Below are 18,688 nucleotides of genomic sequence, written 5' to 3'. Positions count from 1 at the left end.
TTATCTGTGCTAACACATTCTTGTGCACCCTTAATAACTAGAGTAACTTTCAACAACATGTAGATATTAGAAAACCAATGGAATCAAAACCAAAAAGATACTTTGTATTATAGATGCTCAAAGGCTTCTAGTGTAATTTTGTTGAGACAAAGACTTGGATTTTGGAAGCTCTTTGCTCCCACTCCTTATGGAAAGCTGCTGGTTATATGACAGCAGGAGAACTCAAAACGTAATTCACAATGAATGCCAATCCTTCACCTCCAATATGAAGGCTTCCCAACTACTCAACTTGCTGAGCATAACTGGTTTTACACAGGATATCTAAAAAAGGCTGCTCCTGTTCAACTGACCAGTGAGAAAGGACTGGACTTCTTCAAAACAGGTATTGGAGCAACAGTTTGTTATATATTTCTTTACATTTTTTTAACTGTCCAATCCCACCTTATAAGGAGAGCACTTGTTTGTTCAGCTAAAAGGAACTCCTTTCATGCACCTTTTGGGTTTGCTCAGTCAACTGGTTTGTGCAACAGTGGCAGAGGCACACTGGAACTGTGTACCCATTCATTGTGATTACACAGACAGAAGCAAATGTACGTTGTCCGCAATGGGAGGTGAGACGGGAAAGGAGATGAATGGTTCCCATGGGTAAGAGGACAGTTAGATTTGTTTGGGTTTTTTGTGGTTGCTTTTTTTTCCATTTTTTTTCTTTTTTTGTTAAATTTTGTTTTGTTGTTCTTTTTTGCGGGTGTTTTTTTATGGTTTTTTTGGGGTTTTTTGTTGTTTTTTTTGTTGGTTTTTTTTTTTTGTTTTTTTTTTTTCTATGTCATGGAATCATAGCAGTCATTCCTCTAATAGAAACTGACAGGACATAAAAGACAGAACTATCAGATGAACACACACAATGACTAGAAATATATCGACAGAGAAAAGACTTAATTTAGCTTTGAGAAACCGTCCCAAAAATAAAATCCTGTATTAACAAGTGCAAAAAACAAACAAAAAAAGAAACTCCAAACATTAAAACACAGTGTATAAAATGGTGTGAGAAATTTAAGTCACCATACAGCCTTTTAGTCAATAAAAAGCTGTGTTCACGTGTCCTTGTTGTTTGGGTAGTGGCCCATTCACTTTTATTTTACCCAAAAAGGTCATTCAAGAAGAGATCTGAGGGTAAAGCACTCAGTCTTTGCTATTGTTGACTGTGGTAATTTGGGCCTGATGTGTTTCTATCATATAAGATGAATCCTTTTTTTTTTTATTCCTCATTGGTTGAATTATCTTCCAAAGTTGTTATGCCTCCAAAGCCCAGTCCTGTTGAGTTCTGTGCTGCTGAGACTGTAAGTACTGTATGTAAGAGAATTAATACAAGAACACACAGTTTAAGTCTGCTGTTACACAGTCTTGATGCTGATGAAACTGTGAGTGATGTCCTGTGACACATTGTTGAGCCACTTGTTTTTATAGTCCCTTTGGATTGATGATCTGATAATAGTCCCCATCTGACATCACAGCATTCTGGTTCTGCATTGGTTGGATAGTTTTCATAGAGCCCTGTAAAGTAAATACAAGGAAAAATAAATGTCAGGCAGGAAGATTGGCAAAAGTTGGTAGGTCAAAGGAACAGTCGACAGTTTAGTCTAAGCTATTGAATCCACATTGTTGGGGTAGCGTGAGGCCCTCACAACACTTGCATTTTGTATAACTGGAGTCGTTGAAGGGATATGTGTCATTTAAAAAGAAGAAACATCAAATATCATTCAACAGAAGTATGACACAGGATGGTTGTGTAAAGAAATGGTGTTAAAATCAATTATTGATAGAAGGATAATTGAATTCTTCCTTTTCATGAATTAACAACTAACAATGAAGTAACAATTAATAAAACTGGATATTTCCATAAAATTTGAAAGCAACTTGAAATTTTTCCTTAGTCTGCGAGTGCATACCAGTAATATCACTGTCCACGAAAAGACAGGCATTAAATAACTAATAATTTGTATACTAACAATATGGACAATATTGACTGTCAAACCAATACAGATCCAGCATCTTCACAGGAATACCTTCCAAACTGAGCTGTTCAGAGTTGACTTGTTTACCCTACCTCAGATGGGTTCTTCCAGCTGGGATGTTCTCTTTGGCATATCCCAGAAGTAAGAACTCTCTTTCCGTGCCATGCAATAATTGTATTCCCGACTGTATATATCTAGGCTATTTCTGCCTTTAAAACTTTACCAAGTTACTTAGCCTGATCTAATTATGAATTTTTCAATAGCTAGAAGAATTATTCCTTTCCCAAAAGACACAACTTTCATTTTGGCAATTGTCAGTATTGTCTGCACTACTATATAGGAGACTAACATAATATGTTCTGGTTAATTCTCACATATCTTCCTTACTGATAAATTAAAATAATCTAATTTAGCCTGTTTAACTAATGGTCAAATGCAAGAATGTCTAGCAACTGACAAACACCTCTTCTCCATTTGAATTGATCTCGGAATAATTTTGCCACAAATAATTACTGTAGTGGGGGGTTTTACTAGAAAAAAACCCAAACCTGTCTGTCAAAATATTAGGATAAAGGTTTTCAAATCAACTACATAATTTCTATAATTCATAAATTAACACTTTCTTGGAAGTTTTGTTCAAAGTATCATAGTAAAGATATTACTTTCAAAAAGCAATGCCTGCAAGTACAGACATAGTATCTCTGAGTGCAGGCAACAGACTGCCTGTATCACGTGAATAACCAATACAGAAAAGCAGCACACCTTAAAATGAGATAAAACTGAACTCTTTCCTTCCTACTTCTGTAATATTGACCTGCAACTAAGCAGAAGTGCATTAAGTATGCTCAGCATTTTAAAATTCAGATTAAACCTAGACTGGCACTCATTCGCGTAGTTGACATAACAGTCTACTATGTTATATATGAGTCTGAGTAAAGTCAAATCTATTTGTCAATTCAAACAAGTTTTTAAAGATAGTTGAATGAGAACAGCTTGTTTGAGTTTCTGGATTTACTCTGCAGGAAATCAGGCAATTTTTGCACCTACACAGGCAGATACTTAAGGTAGTGTACTAATGCTTCAAAATGATTTAGTGTCTCTCCAAGCTTTTAAGAAATTCTGTTGCATTTTGGAACTCATGGACAGTTGTTTATTGCAAGCATAATAAAGCAATAATATTACTAGCATCGTATTATCTGACATCTGTCTTTTGGCGTTTGCATGCATAAATGTGTTTTTAAACATGCTTACATACAGGAAGTGCTTCCCAAAGCAGGAAACTGTGTGACCTGTTTTGTGACTGCAGTAGCTCAAACTGTTAGTGGTAATTGAAGAGACACAGAGAATGGTTAGTGCTTTCATTCCACTGAGGCTTTTGCTATTGGAACTGTATTTCCTGCCTTTCTTGTTGTAGGAAAACCCAGACTTCCTTTGAAATTAAAGCCCATGTATACAGTTGGCAATCAAAAGATATTTAAATAGTTTATATGGGCTTACTGAATTATAAATAAATTGAAAGCGTCTCCACATTCAAAGCTGTATTGGACTTGTTCCTTAATGCAAAATTACACTTCCTTTTTATTTCAATCAACAACTGAATTTAGGTTTTTAATTTACAGTAACATAGTTAGTAATTGGTTAACTACAGAACCGCTGTTCATGGCAGTTGCAGGATATTTAGATAAATTCAGCCAGAGCAATCACTTTTCACTGAAGTAATTAAACTTCACAATCCTGTGTCACTACATACTTATTTATAGCCATGAGTATCAGTTTTGGTGCTTAGCATCTAAGCAATCAGTCTGCTCAGTCAGACGTTGCATACCCATGACTTACCAGAAACCCTGGAAAGCTAGCTACATCAACCTTGGAAAACTAATGAGAAAAATACGTATTTTGTTCTTTTAGGAAAATATTTTATATAGGCACAGTCTGGGATGAAAAAAACCAAACAGTAAATCACAAGGCTTCTCTCTTCCGCTTATGTCTTTACAGTTCAGTTTGTAGACATCATTACTCTGTATTACTTTGATGTTCAGTAACTATATTTTTGAGGAGGCTAACTTACCAATTCTCACTGGCTTGAAACCTACTTTGTTTTTCATTTTTTACTTCAAATCCTCACCTCTGGATCTCTATTCCCAAACTTTTCAGGCACTCACCTATATTTCACCAGAAGAAATCTTAGTTCATATAGAGGTTCTTGGACATTAGTCTTAATGAAGGATCTAGACTTTGCCAGGATACTTTTTGGTATCAAACCATTCTCCCAAAAGATATACTATTGCTAGTGAAAGACATGTAAAAGCTATATTTTTGCCTTGTAACTGGCTATTTTTTTCACCCACAGATAATATTTTGATGATCAGCACAACAGTTATATCTGTCAGGATTGTATGTTACTAATGCTGATGAAAGAATTAAGGCTATTCATTTGACTGAGGTTACGTTAATTGAGACATGACTGTAGATAAATCCTGTGTATCCTGCTCAGCTGAATCATACTGAAAGAAAAAGGAGTGACAGCATGAACATTACATTTACTTTGTGCAGAAACAGTTTTCGGGAAAAATAGCAAAACACACATGTGTTCTTATATAAGCATTAAAATCACAAAGAATGTCTATGGATGCATGGTCTCCTGATCAGCTAGATCATCAGCTAACTCAGAGAATGCCATGGTTTCTGCTTGAGCACTTGCATTTCTTTTGCACAGGAACCAGCATGAAAAAGAGGTAGTTGCATTTCCACATCTTACCCCAACACTGTCAGGATATGTCACGTCCATAGCTGTATCTGTAGCAGTTGGTCCGACTTGGCCCACTTCTTGGTTTCTTTGCTACAGAAAGAGCTATGGAATCATAGTATTCCACATTTTCCAGTCACCATCAAAGGAAGCCGCTCTGGTTGACATATTTGTTATTGCTGTTGGATAACTATTTTGGAAGGCCACAGAAACAAAACAGAGATAAGTTATGCTTTTTCTTAATTTTCTTTCTGTATGACTCTAAACTGTGGCCCTTTTTAACACAGATTTCTAGTTATGTTGAGAGGCATACCAAGCTTCTTGCGCTTGAAGCAAAGACCATGAACTAGAAGAAGAAATCAGAGAAGTGAATGTAGTATACCAATTTTCAAATGCTCCATCTTATTGTGAAGCCAAAAATAATGTCTGCCAAGAATGATCCATCTAGCAGTGACATCATTGTGCCAATGAATGCCAACGATCTGCTTGGCATTTCTTTTTCTGAGGAATTATTTTGGAGTTTTAAATATTAACATTTTACAACTACAGAAGGCAAGAGAACACATTAAATATTATATGACTAGATTTCACTGCTTGCTTACATCTGATCTGGAAGGCAGCTCTCTTTAATTTTATCCAGATGGTCCTCTCAGTTTCTAAGTTGCTGTGTCTGTGACACATTATGATGCTTCTGTTTAGAGATGCATTTTATACCTTTCATATTTTAAAAAGTAATGAAACGAAAGATAGAAGAAGGATTAAAGATAAAGAAATTATTCTTTAGTCAAATAGATTATTCTTAAACTGGTAAATAAGGCTCTTCCACTTTCTGAAAAGACTAATTTCCATTTCAGACTCTATTTCAATTGTTGGATGAGATCTGGATTGCTGTGTTTTAATTTTGTTTTCATCACTGTTGGTGACCATTTCATGGAATCGTAGAATTGTTTGGGTTGGAAGGGACCTTCAAGATAATCCACACCCCCTGCCATGGACAGGGACACCTCCCACTAGAAGACACTGCTCAAGGCCCCATCCAACCTGGCAATGAACGCTTCAAGGGATGGGGCATCCACAGCTACCCTGTTCCAGTGTCTCATCACCTTCATCGTGAAGAAATTCTTCCTAATGTCTAGTCTTAATCTTCCCCCTTCCAATTTAAACCCATTCCCCCCCTCTGCCTATTACTACATGCCCTTTTAAAAAGTCCCTTTCCAGCTTTCCTGCAAGACCCCTTCATGTATTAATTTAGTACCTTGATATGATAGGAAAGGGTCATACATATCTAAGTACTGTGTTGCCATGGAAAGTTCAGGGTTATCAACAGCTTAATTGTCTGGGTTGTTTGTACAGGAGAAGAATGTTTGCAGCTAACAAGCCTATTCTAACATGAGATCTCATTCATGGGAAAGCCCCAAGATTCAACACTAGAAGAACACTGGTTTCAAAAAGATGAGATATTTACTTGACAGTTTCTACCACAGAACCACGTAAAATTTTCCTTTTAAGCAGATCCATAGCCTGTAATGATTTAAACCACGCTTGTCAAACATAAATGGGATTTGTCCTGCTCTCTATGTTAGCTTAATATTTTGGTATTTTAGGACCTGCTAAGAGATAGAGGCAGAAGGAATATGACACATGAATAACAGTTGTTTTTACAGTAAGAATTTGAATCATATATATATATATTAGCATTTGCCAAGAACAACATAAAGTAACTTGAATTCAGAGATTTTCTCTTCTAGAATTGTTCTACAAAGAAAAGATAGGCTGTGATGCATTCTACATATCAGATTTTCTCAAGGAAATTGCTTTTCAAATTGCATTGAAATCAGGGCATCTGTTTTGGTACAGACACTCTACAGCTAAGCCTGCTGGTGAAGCCTAAGAACACATCTGCCTTGAGAAGAAACTGCAGTTAAAAGAACTGTTCCCAATACCTTTACTGAGCTTTGTTAGTCAACAAACCCTTTCTACAGATTGGCAAAAACTCTCTGCAATAATTCTCACTACATCCTTAGAAACATTAGTGTGTGCTATGAGGCATGACTGACAGTTTCCTTTCTGGTGAATACTCTTCTTTACTCTAAAGGAGGAGGAGTTTCTGGGGAAGAGTTACTTTGCATGGATCATAAGCATATGTTAGTGATATTTGCCAAAAACTGATGTAAAGGAGAATATACACACCATGCATTGCAAGCAACTGAGATGTTAATTGGAACACAGGAAGTTAGGAACTTAAATATGAACCGAATGGAAAGCTATAAGTGATTCAAAGCAGCCAAGTCACCTGTTCTCTCACCTCTTCTCTCCCCTTACTTTCTCCTTCAACATTGAAAAGTGCCAGAAGTCTGTTCTGCATAGGAGAGCAGAAAAATTTGATTCTCCTCTTGGTGGCAGTAGACTCTTTCTGATGGTGTTGCTTTTAGAGGGTGCCATGTTGGTTTTGCAAGAAGCTAATGCAACACATCTCTGTTTTATTGCTGCTCATTACATTCCTTTCCTTCACAGAGGAACTTGCGTGCTCTGTTAGATTCCATGACATCTATTGTACAAGTAAAGAGTAAGAGTGCATGGCTGGGATCTCTTGCCTGATATTCGCTGCTGGATGATGGCCCTCTTAAGCCACAAGGCACAAAGAGACCACAAATCTTGGTCAATACAAAGAAGGCCATTAGCTACACAGGTAGCCCTAATTCTGCATTTTAAAGTGGTCGAGATGTGGCACACAGATAGCAATTCTGAGAGTGTTTTTTCAGCAGCCAGAAGAGGTTATGTCTGCATCAACAAGTAGGATTTTATAGACTAAAAATGCATTAGTGGTTGGGACATGCTAGATATGGTCCTATAGCACATCTCCTCATTTAGTTTAGTCCAAAGGAATCAGGTTTGTATCCTCCAAGAACTCTCTTCAATGCAAATCAAACAGCAAGGACTATGAACAGGTATGCTTCAAAAGTACACTCCTGAACGAGATTGATAATGTGCCTGCAACTGTAGTGTTGGTGTTGATAGCATATACTGGCTGCTTGAGAAAGATACATGTGTACAGAGGAGAAGTAATATCTTTTCCAGGTTTTTTTGGGTGTCTCTGCTTCTCATTTGGTGAAAACTGAGCACTCATGTTTTCTGGGTTTAGCAAACTGAAAGCCTGAATGGATAATTTTGGCTGTAAAGAAAGCATTAATGGATTCTGCATCCTTTCTCTGTCTCCACAGGGAGATGGCAGCAAGCCAAACAGAAGCAGTTCATGGGCTGGACCAGTCCCCAGGCCAGCTGCTGGACTGCATTACTTCAGAAGGCACTAGAAAAGCAAGAGTTGTGAAGTATTACCAGTCCCTCCCTAGTGGTCTGCCCGTAGTCATACATCTTTCAGCCCTCTTCACACTCAAATAACATATGAAAGAAATCTTCAACATCTGCCATTCAGACCAGGGGAAAAATGGAGAAGATAAATATATCTATGAAAAAGAACAGCTCCACTGGTATGCACACTGTTTTCATGGAGTCACAATTAAAAATCTTGACCTGGAACTTTGCATGGGACTCATTCATTGTAAACTGCCATGTGTGCATATGCATGCCTAAACAGTACTATTTTCTCCCTTAAATAAGATTCTGTTTTGAGTAGGTAATTATAGACATCTGAGCTGCAGAAAGAAACATTAGATGAAACCACTGGAAACTTTAATCATATGGATATAAACTCCAAAGGTCTACACTGGAAGCAACCATTCAGTTTTAATGAATATGAAAAACAGTATGTTGCTGAACAGCAACTGATGCAAAGACTGACTGCTTACCTTCCACTTTCTAGAAAAAAGAGGGGAACACAAACTTTTTTCTAGCTAATCACGTTTCCATAATCAGAAACACACCATGATTCTGATTGTTTTGATTACTCTCTCAAGTACTTTCTTTTGCACTGCAGTTTTCCCACATCCTGACTTGTACAGTTCCAGCAACATGCAACTACTGCAGCACCCCTTCTCCCTTGCCCACTATCTGCTTTCACTGGAGTTACGCAAGGAAGACATTCTCAGCCTAGAACACTTTTCATTCATTATAGTAGTCTTTTAGGAATTTCTAATTTATTGAACCATACTATAAACAATTTTTAAAAAAAAAATAATTATGTCAAAAGACTGCAACAGAACAAGTACACTACCACTGAGCATGACACTTAGCCACATTCAGCCTGGAGAAGAGAAGGCTCCAAGGAGACTTTATAGCGACCTTCCAATACCTGAAGGACGCCTACAGGAAACCTGGGGAGGAACTGTTTACAAAGGCTTGTAGTGATAGGACCAGGGGGAATGGCTATAAACTGGAGAGAGGCAGATTTAAACTAGACGTCAGGAGGAATTTAGTCACGATGAGGGTGGTGAGCCACTGGCACAGGTTGTCCAGGGAAGCTGTGGATGCTCCATCCCTGGAGGTGTTCAAGGCCAGGTTGGATGAGGCCTTGGGAAGCCTGATCTGGTGGAAGATGTCCCTGCCTATGGCAGGGAGGTTGGAATTAGATGATCTTTAAGGTCCCTTCCAACCCAAACCATGCTATGATTCCATGATTCTATGATTTATGGCTTCAGCCTGCCCTCTAGAATCACCCTACATATAACCATATTTACATTTTAAAAGCATTTTGAAAAAAATACGTATTTAGGAATTCTACAGCTGAAATATTTCTTGGGGGAAAAAATAGCTGTTTTCTCACCACACGGACCTACCAAGGAAGGATAAACTCTTTGGGGTCGTTTTTCTTTCTCTGGTTGGTTGGTTTGTTGTTGTGTGGGGTTTTTTTGTTTTGGGTTTTTTTTTGTTTTTTTTTTTTTTTTGTTTTTTTTTTTTTTTTTTTAAACATACTCCAGTACTTTGCAGCTTCCAGCCTCGAGAAAACCCTGACATGAAAACAAAGAAAACCCTGCAGGCTGCCTGCCCGCTTCCAGCAGGTGTCTCCGCGTCCCCGCTCACCGCTGCGGGTGGCGGAGATGGGGACGGTGTCTCGGTACCTCCTCGGCGGCTCCCGGCGACACGAACCCCCCGCCCCCTCCCCCCCACAGGCTCTTCCCTAGCTGCAACTGGAAATCCGCATGAAATATTTTATAGGTACATCCCGAGCTCGGTGCTGCCGTCGACGTCAAATAAAAACTGCCATCGCCGGTACACCTTTTCCTATTAGTTGCCTTCCATGGTGTCTTGAAATATTTTATATAAATCAATCCTCTCTCTTTCCATTAACCTGAATCTCTACAGGACCTTAAGGGAAACAGTCTGTTTCCATGGAGAGAGGAGGGAGGGAGGGAAGCCCTTATCATAAAGATATTGTTCTTAAAATATTACTGAAGAAAATCAGAATCCACAAATTCTTGTTGTTTCTCAAAGATAAATCATCCTATAACCAGAAAGACTTTTTTTTCCTCTCCAGACAATATTTTATGATTAACAATGTTGATAGGTGGCAAGGTAGCCTTTCACTAGTTTCATGGGAGACAAAATATCATACCTAACAATATATGCTCTAATTATTCCTGCTGGATTTCTCTGAAAATGTGAGTCAAAACTTAAAAAAAGGACTTGTAGAATTTCTCTCCATGGTATACCAGTGCAGTCAGGAGCATCAGAGATATTCAACCTTAATTTAAATGAGAAATGGTTTGTGCCAAAATACTGTTCATGAGAAACCCATGAACATAAAGTTTGCTCCCGTGGTGTTTCCTGTAGCAGAGCTCAATGGTGACCAACTTCACAGTCAAGTTACATTGAATGGAGACACCAGAAAATCAGCTATAATACCATAATATTAAATAGCAATACCTTTGGCTTAACACTCATGATGTTTGCCAATGAATTTCACCCACACCAGTTAAAACAGGATCAGTAACTGGAAATTCCAGAACATATTTTCTAAACAGGAACTTTCAGAAAGCTAAGGGGGAGAAGACGTCTCTCAAGACATGGGAAACCTGCCTCCAACCCCTTTTCTACAACAAAAAGGCTTCAAGGTAACTGCCAGCCCACAAGCTATGCTGAGTATTTCATCTGCTGTTGAACTCAATGGACTTTGCATGAAATAATTCTGTTTTCGTCAAGCAGAGAAGTCCAATTCTTTGGTCCCACAGCAGATCTTAGTCTAATTTCTCATTGTTTAGTGGCAGGAAGTGCTCTTACAGCGAGTTGCTGATTAATAAGTAGGTGACAGTGAGCCTATATTCCAGTTAAAGTTTGAATTACAGCCTTGCACCTCTCCTCAGCACCTGCTTTTGCATAAAACTGCCCAGTGTCAGCATGCTGACTCCTACAGGTCTGTGAATACAAGCTCTGCTCTGCTGATGCTAAGAGTCTTGACTCAAGTGGACAGAAAGTTCAATCAAATATTAGTAGCGATTTTAAATGTCTGTAGGACTTTGGTGACTAACAACAGCTACAGCAAATGGAGTACAGCCAGCACCAATATAGAGAGCTAGTCAGCTCACCAGGTGCAAATGCCCACTTAGGCTGAATTAAATAGCTCTCAGCTCTACTGACTACATCAGATCTTCAGTGACTAGTGACAGCTTAGTCACAGAATTTATGTGTAGATACCCACACTACTCATACCTGTGGTAAAATGAGTTTAATCCTCCCCTAAATCTGCTTTTCATCCCAAGCTCAGAAACATCCACTGTCAGTAATCTTTACAAAGTCATCTATTTTCTGCGTTTTAGGAATGAATTTGGTCTTTGCAGTATACTAGGAAAATGCTAGGAGAATACGTATTTCTTAAGGGTTTTTCTGAAATGATTTCCAAGATGGTTTTGTTTATTGTTTGTTCATTCTTTGCCACTGTGTATGTGTGCAAGTGTGCATACACATGTATATACCTCAGTGCGTGTGCACATGCACACATATATACTGTATTCATGGTGTAAATAAATACATCCTAAGTCTCTCGCTTCAGCTTTTACCGTCCTTTCTTAAACTGGAAAATAACATTAATTTGCTTGCTGTATGCATATTGGAAGGCTACTAATATTTACAAAATGCATTGAAATGCCAAATACTATTACCTTATTGATGACTACCAAATTATAACTCAACTTACATTTCATTGTATTATCTTTTGCTTATGGATGGATATTGCTTGATTGTGTGCAACAGGTTTAATTTTTAGGAGGAAATACAGAAAATATCTTGCTACTAGAAGCCCCCTAAATCCAAAAACAGACTATAAGGTGAAGTGAGTTGCCACAAGTGTTATGACTTAATCTGAGATGGTATAGATAATTTATGACATTTAAATTTTTACTTTGTTTTTTGACTACGACAACTCATTTAGTATCAGGCTATTCTATGCAGACCTAATTTAAGGTGGAGGCTATCTAATGTCAAGATATTTGAATAAGACTGTCAAACATTTGAAGTGTTGAAATGCCTTGTTACTGGTTTAGTGGAAATAAGTTGCCAAAATATCTTTAAGATTCTCAGACAATGCTCTAGGCACCAGAAATCTGCAGATAAAATTGATATAAGCTGAAATTTCATGTGGCTGGTTACCAAACAGTCCTGGAAAAAAGTATCTAAGGTACCCGAGATGTACAAAAAGTCCATCTCCTTTCTGGTTAGATCGTTCCGGGGTAATGTCTGAAGAAGAATGGGCTGTAGAAGGAACCAAATCATTCTATCAGTTAATGCATAGAGCTTTATTAGCATTATCTTTGAGAATTAAAATAATCCCAGAATGTAACAGGACTCAAGAAGAGAACAAAAGATCAGTTCCTCACAAGGGAACAAATAATTCTTAAAATTTTTCTCTAGTGAAAGACCTTTCTTTAGACATTTACCTTCCAAGAGCTGCTATACAGTTTTGAATGCTGTGCCTCAGATTCTTTATCTCATGTAAGAATGCAGGTGAACAAAGGTGAATATACTAAAAACTGATCTTGTCCTCCTCTTTTTTATCTGAATATTGAATAACACAAAGTGTCTTTTTTTCCCCGAGTACTGTATGACACAGAGCAACAAAAATCTCCACCAAATTATTGAGTGTAAAAAATAAACAGAATAAATCTCTTCCAGTAATTTTGTTTTGTAAAGTCAGCGACTGTGGCAAGCCGTAGTGTAAGTGTGCAGGCTGGGCTCAAATCCTAGCACCACCAAGAAATCTCTGTCATGAGGAATACCTTCAGCCTCTCATAGTTATAACTAATGGAAGAAACATTAACCACACTCTCTTTCACACCTAGACTTATGAAAAAAAAAGTGAAATTAGCTTTTCTATACTATACCTGTACAGATGAAACTTGATAGTCCTCCATAGATGACATCATCATTATCTGGTAATATAAAGGGACACCTCGTCTGAACCTCCAAACAGTATTGCTTGCAAGGAATTCTGTTGCTGCAGTGAAACTGTGTGACTTCAAAATACTGGGAACAGAGCCAGGCTTTGTAGACAGTCTGGAAAAAAGAGAAGAATCAGAAGTATAGATGGATGACAATAGCACTGTCATTATTAGAACATACTGTACTACACACCTACATTAATGCTGCTTGGGAAAGTAAATTTTGAGAGAATATCACCTGGATAAAGAATACTCTAACTTTTGATGGTCCCCCTACTTCAGTAATGAAAACTCCAGCCAAGTCACTTAAAAGAAAGAGTTAGTCGGGTCTAGGCTTATGCTATTATTTTATCTTAGTTTGTGAACAGGTATATCTCTTAGATGTGCCTTTTGTTAGACACATGCTGCACACCTCTGTCCCTGTACCTTATCATATATAAACTGAGATCCCAACCTCATTTTTGAGGTTTGGGAAAAACTTATGAAAATAAGTTCAAGACAGAGCTTAAAACTGGGCTCAGGCCAGCTCCGTTCTTTAAGTCATCTGGAGCTAGGCTATTAGGTTGCAATAGATGGTGCTGCTTCCCTTCAAATAAACCTTCTCCAATTCGCAGTATTAAAACACACATTAGGGTTCCTGTACACCAACAGCTGTAGACTGGGGACAAATCTGCAACAATGAGGACCAATGTCTACATATAAGAGTTAAAAGGAACACATTATGATGCAGTTATCTGATGCTGTGGAGACGTGGCTGCAGGATCTGTGGTTATTACAATTATTGTCATTTAAACAAACAAGATAAAAAAGATGATTTTTTTGTTTATTCTCTTCTAAGCAATGGTCTGTCATGAGAATCACACTTGCCTTTTGGACACAAAATTTTCACGTGTGATCACATGAAGATACATTGTACAGCAGTCTATAGAGGTGATGAAAAAAACTGTACAGAAAGGTTTGCTTATTTCCCATTTCATTTTCCACTTATCTGTTTTGAAGTACATTACTTACTGGCGAGACAGTTGCTATCTAGGTTGTTATATAATGAAGATTTCCTTTTTTTATTCATCCATAGCATCTGAAGTTTAGCAACTACCACTCCTTTATCACAGGATGAAAAGCAATATACTTAGTTGATTATTTTCTTCTTCCTAATCCCGTTTTTAATAAAAAAGGGAAACAAATCAAATTTTAAAACACTTTTAAAATTCAAGAACTGACACCTGAAAAGAGCAATCCAGCTGAGAGTTTGGTTTGTTTTCTCAGTATGTTTTTTTCTCCTCAGTTATACTTTTTCTTAATGTCAGTAGCAGCTTAAATTTTATAATTAATTTCAATCTATTAGTCCCAGAATCACAAAAGCTTTATCTTAGCTTGTTTGCAAAGGTGTCAGGTATCTGTAAGGCTGCTAGGTGATAAAGCGAAGCCTTTATCAATAATCTATAGCTTTTGCCTACTGCATTGTGTAGAACACTTTTTCCATTAAAAATTCTATTTTAATTTTTAGAAAGGTTTCTTATCCACAGTAAATGATTGATGAGGAAGAAGACTTGGTTATGAGTGTACTTCTTTGTTCTTACGTAAACTTCTAAAACGCAAGTGGTTTTCCCGATGTTGACTATATCCACCACCACATCTTTTTAATGCTTCAGTTGCTATATTGTCACTTGCAGCAATAAAAGAAAGTAATTGTTTTTCTGGTTTTAATTAGTCAGTACGCATAGCCTGTTGGTTGGAGACGGGAATGCTGGCTCTGATAGCAGATAAATATTCATGAGTGTTCCTTCTTGATCACTAAAACTGTAGATCTGTTCAGTATGAATTCACACTTTCTCTTCATAGAATAGTCGTAAGAGTAGTTAGGTGGTTTATGAGTCATATTTGAAAATGTATACCAGTTTATAGGGAGTATATTGAACAGCACACCATACATGGTGACGCATATAAGAATTTACAAAACTTTGGTTTATGAGCAATTTGGAATTAATTAAAGTAAGATTGCAAATTCCTACTTACACTTAACTATCAATTGATTGTCAAAGTGATTAAAATATTCAATATATGCTTTACAATTCAATTAATCAGATTTGAAAATAATGAGTTTCACTCCTATTTACTACATAGTATGATAAGTGTATATGCAAGCGCAGAGATATAAGAATAGATATTCATACAAAGCTATATCAGTATTAAAGCATAGGAGAAGTACAAGTCATGACAGATAAAGAGTGAGAGACTAGTCTGAAATATTGCCCCTTGAGATTGGTGAGGATACTCACGTTCAATGCACCAACATCCCCTGCTGGTGCTGATCAGCTCTTAAGGGGAGCTAACTTTGCCTAAGGCCTTTTTATTTGCTATGTTAGCAAATGAGATCATACATTACACCTGAGAGGCATCTGAGCTCAGAGGGAGATTACTGGTATCAATCTGCTACGATCCAGAAGAGCTCAAATGACCCTCTACATAATCACATACTTATAGGGTATTGAGATAATTTACTTTCATCAGACATTTGAATACTCATTTTGATGTTTTAAAATTCACTTCGACTGCACTTGGGAGATGTCATACAAGTGGATCTTTCCACTAGTTGCATCATAACTCACTTGGGACATGATCCAGGTATCAGGTGTCCAATGGGAGCATGACTGACTGTGTCAGTCTCTTTCTCAGGCAATGGTGGGGACTTTTCCCACACACGCAGGATCCTAAGAACACTGAGGGAATGCCCAGGTGCACTTAATCACTGCATTGTACCAACGGGTGTTATTTTGGGTTCCAAAACCCAAATATTGATTTCCAGAGTCATAAAACATGTGCTGTATAATAAGGCCTGAAACTGTCTATGAGAATACATATTGGCTTGTGTTTTGAGTATGGATTGCACTTTACAAATTAGGCTTTGGTAAGAGTATACTTTTCCCTTTTTAAAGCACATCAATGGCTAAAGCCAAAGATCTGTACTCACAATAAATTCTACTCTTGAAAAACAGTTTATATAGAACATTTAAAAGTATTAGTTCCATTCTATTAGTATTTTTCTATGTAATTTTCAGTCTAATAAGTGAAAATAACTGTTACTTATCTGAATGGAGAAAATATGTTATGTTACACAACATACATTAAGTTTTTCATGTATTTTATTTTAAATGATGCAATAATTTTTTATCTTATTGAAGTACAAAATACATGTTGAGGGCAGTTTTCTTTTCCTTTTTCTCTGATATTCTTGTAACTAATGTTGCTTTTGTCTGGCTTTCTTATTTCCCCCTCCCCTCATTTCACATCTGTTCTGAATAGCATGATATCAGTTGATGAACTACATTTGTCTCTAGGTATTTGTGAAATAAAATCAAGACTTTCTTTTAAAAAACTGAGGAAATGATATTTTTTATTAAATATAAAATATTCCTACATTTTTTTTCTACATCAATACTTCATCCTTGCAGCCTAGCAACCTAGCAAACAATAAATACATCCTTCTCTCAAGCATTAGCAGAATATTCTTTCTTTCTCACATAAACTATGTTATAATGAGAAAAGGAAATAGCTCTTATTTCTAGACTATTTCTCCACAGTGTTGCATAACTGCATGTATGGGAAGTCTTTAAAGGGATGGTCTTAAGAAAATTATGGGCCAAAGATGAAGATCTCATTTAAGGACATTGGTATAATATTATCTTTGTCTTCCTATGTTGGCATAATCTATGCCAAAATATAGCCTTTCTTCTTAAGGAGATATTATTGCTCCAAATCAAAATAAGTAAAAAGAAGGAAAAAAAAAAACCCAAATAACCCACTCCAAACTCTAAAATGATAGCATCTCTTGTAATCAATCTGTTTACTACTGCCTATCATGCAAAAAAGGTGACATTCAAGCATCAACAAGCTCTGTGTGCATGCATTCATATGGGAAAAGCCTAATTTGCCTTACGAAGTCCAAGAAAATGTTTGCAACTGAGCAAAATGCCTCTCTACTAGGTTTCCAAGACCCATCCCTCTTTTCTAAAGTATAAGCTTAAAAAGGCTACATTACAAATGACAGCCAATACAAGTTGTTCTGAACAGAAAGATGTATAAAAAATAAGAGCCAATGAAAAATTTGTAAATGCACATTTTTATGCACTGTTTTCCCTTATCTCCCATATATTTTCTGTTTTCTATTTCAGGATGCTATGCATTCATTCAAGTTCTAAGTGACATTATGACACTGTGTTCTGGCTGCTGCTTTCATTCTATTTTCTGCACTTATATTGGGTTTTCTCTGAAGACAGAAAAGATGGAAGGCAAAGAGAAGACCTTGTTTCAAAAGCCAGAGGCAGGGAAAATCCTCCAGATTTTCCATTAAGTAAAGTTTTCCAGGGAAAAAGTATTGCTCCTTCAAAACACTCGCTTTCTCAAGTTGCAATTCAATAAAACAAAGGTCTTGGATTATATTTCAAGGAAAGCAAAGAGGAGCTGTGACAGCAGTAGATAGGGGCTTTCACTTTACTATATCCTCAGTTAAAGGAAACAAAATCAAAACTAATGTCCCAACAGCTGCATGAATCCCCGATACCTACCAAATCCGCTCTATCACCCTCTCTCCTCAAATGGGCCAGGAAGAGATAATGTAATGAAAGCTCATGGGTTGAGATAAAGACTGGGTTAGATCACTCAACAATTATTGTCCCAGCCAAAACAGACTTGCCTTTGGAAAACTAATTTATTACCAATCAAATCAGTGCAGCATAATGAGAAATAACCCCAAATCTGAAAAACACCTTTTCGCCACTCCTCCCTTCTTCCCAGGCTTAACTTTACTCCATATTTTCTTGATCTCCTCCCACCACTAACGGCATTTTGGGGATGGGTAATGGGAGTTGTGGTTAGTTCATGAACTTCTCCAACATGAGTCATTCCCATAAGCTACAGTTTTTCACAAACTGGTCCAGCGTGGATCCCTTCCGTGGGTTGCATCCTTCAAGAATTGACTACTCCTGTGTGGGTATCCTGTGGGATCATAAGTCCTGCCAGCAAATCTCGTCCAGTATCTTCTCTTCTTTCCACGGGGTCACAGGTCCTGCCAAGAGCCTGCTCTACCATGGGTTTCCGACAAGGTCACAGCCTCTGCTTGGTATCTACCTGCTCCACCAGCTGCAGGTGAATATCTGCTCTGCTGCCTGGAGCACTTCCTCCCTCACCTTTAGTAAACTGAGTGTCTGTGAGGCTGTTTCTCTCACATATTCTCAGTCCTCTCTTTGGCTGCAGTTGCTGTTGCACAGTTTTTTTTCACCCTTTCTTAAATCTTTTATCCCAGAGCTGCTGCCACTGTTACTGATAGGCTTGGACTTGGACAGTGGAGGATCTGTTTTGGGGCCAATTGGCATTGGCTCTATCACACACAGGGGAAGCTTCTAGCACCTTCTCACAAATGCCATGTCTGTAGCCTTCCCACTACCAAAATCTTGCTACTCAGGCACAATATAGTTGGAAAGATAGTATTATAGAAGAAGAAGGTCATCTTTCCTTTACAGAAACATAACTACCAAAGTTCAGAAGGGTTTAATGGTAATATTACTCATCTAAATAAATTAAACTTACACTACGTTGTTCCCACA

At 37.5% G+C, this 18,688-nt stretch overlaps 1 protein-coding gene across 1 annotated transcript in view; it reads right to left on the bottom strand.

Annotated features, from left to right (window-relative positions):
• Positions 1 to 824: 824 nt before the first annotated feature.
• The window catches only part of NALF1 (NALCN channel auxiliary factor 1), a 480,845-nt gene continuing 462,981 nt past the window's right edge, over positions 825 to 18,688 (bottom strand). Inside the window, exons 2-3 of the mRNA XM_054056783.1 lie at positions 13,029 to 13,200; positions 825 to 1,551 (exon numbers count right to left, since the gene is read on the bottom strand). Of these exons, the coding sequence (XP_053912758.1) occupies positions 1,256 to 1,551; positions 13,029 to 13,200 (468 nt within the window). The 3' untranslated portion in view covers positions 825 to 1,255. The remainder of the gene's footprint in view (positions 1,552 to 13,028; positions 13,201 to 18,688) is intronic.

This window comes from Cuculus canorus, chromosome 1 (genome assembly GCF_017976375.1).
Source record: "Cuculus canorus isolate bCucCan1 chromosome 1, bCucCan1.pri, whole genome shotgun sequence".
Classification (NCBI taxonomy): Eukaryota; Metazoa; Chordata; class Aves; order Cuculiformes; family Cuculidae; genus Cuculus; species Cuculus canorus.
Note: the sequence above shows the minus strand (reverse complement) of the source record. Positions and strands in the feature narration are given on the sequence as shown.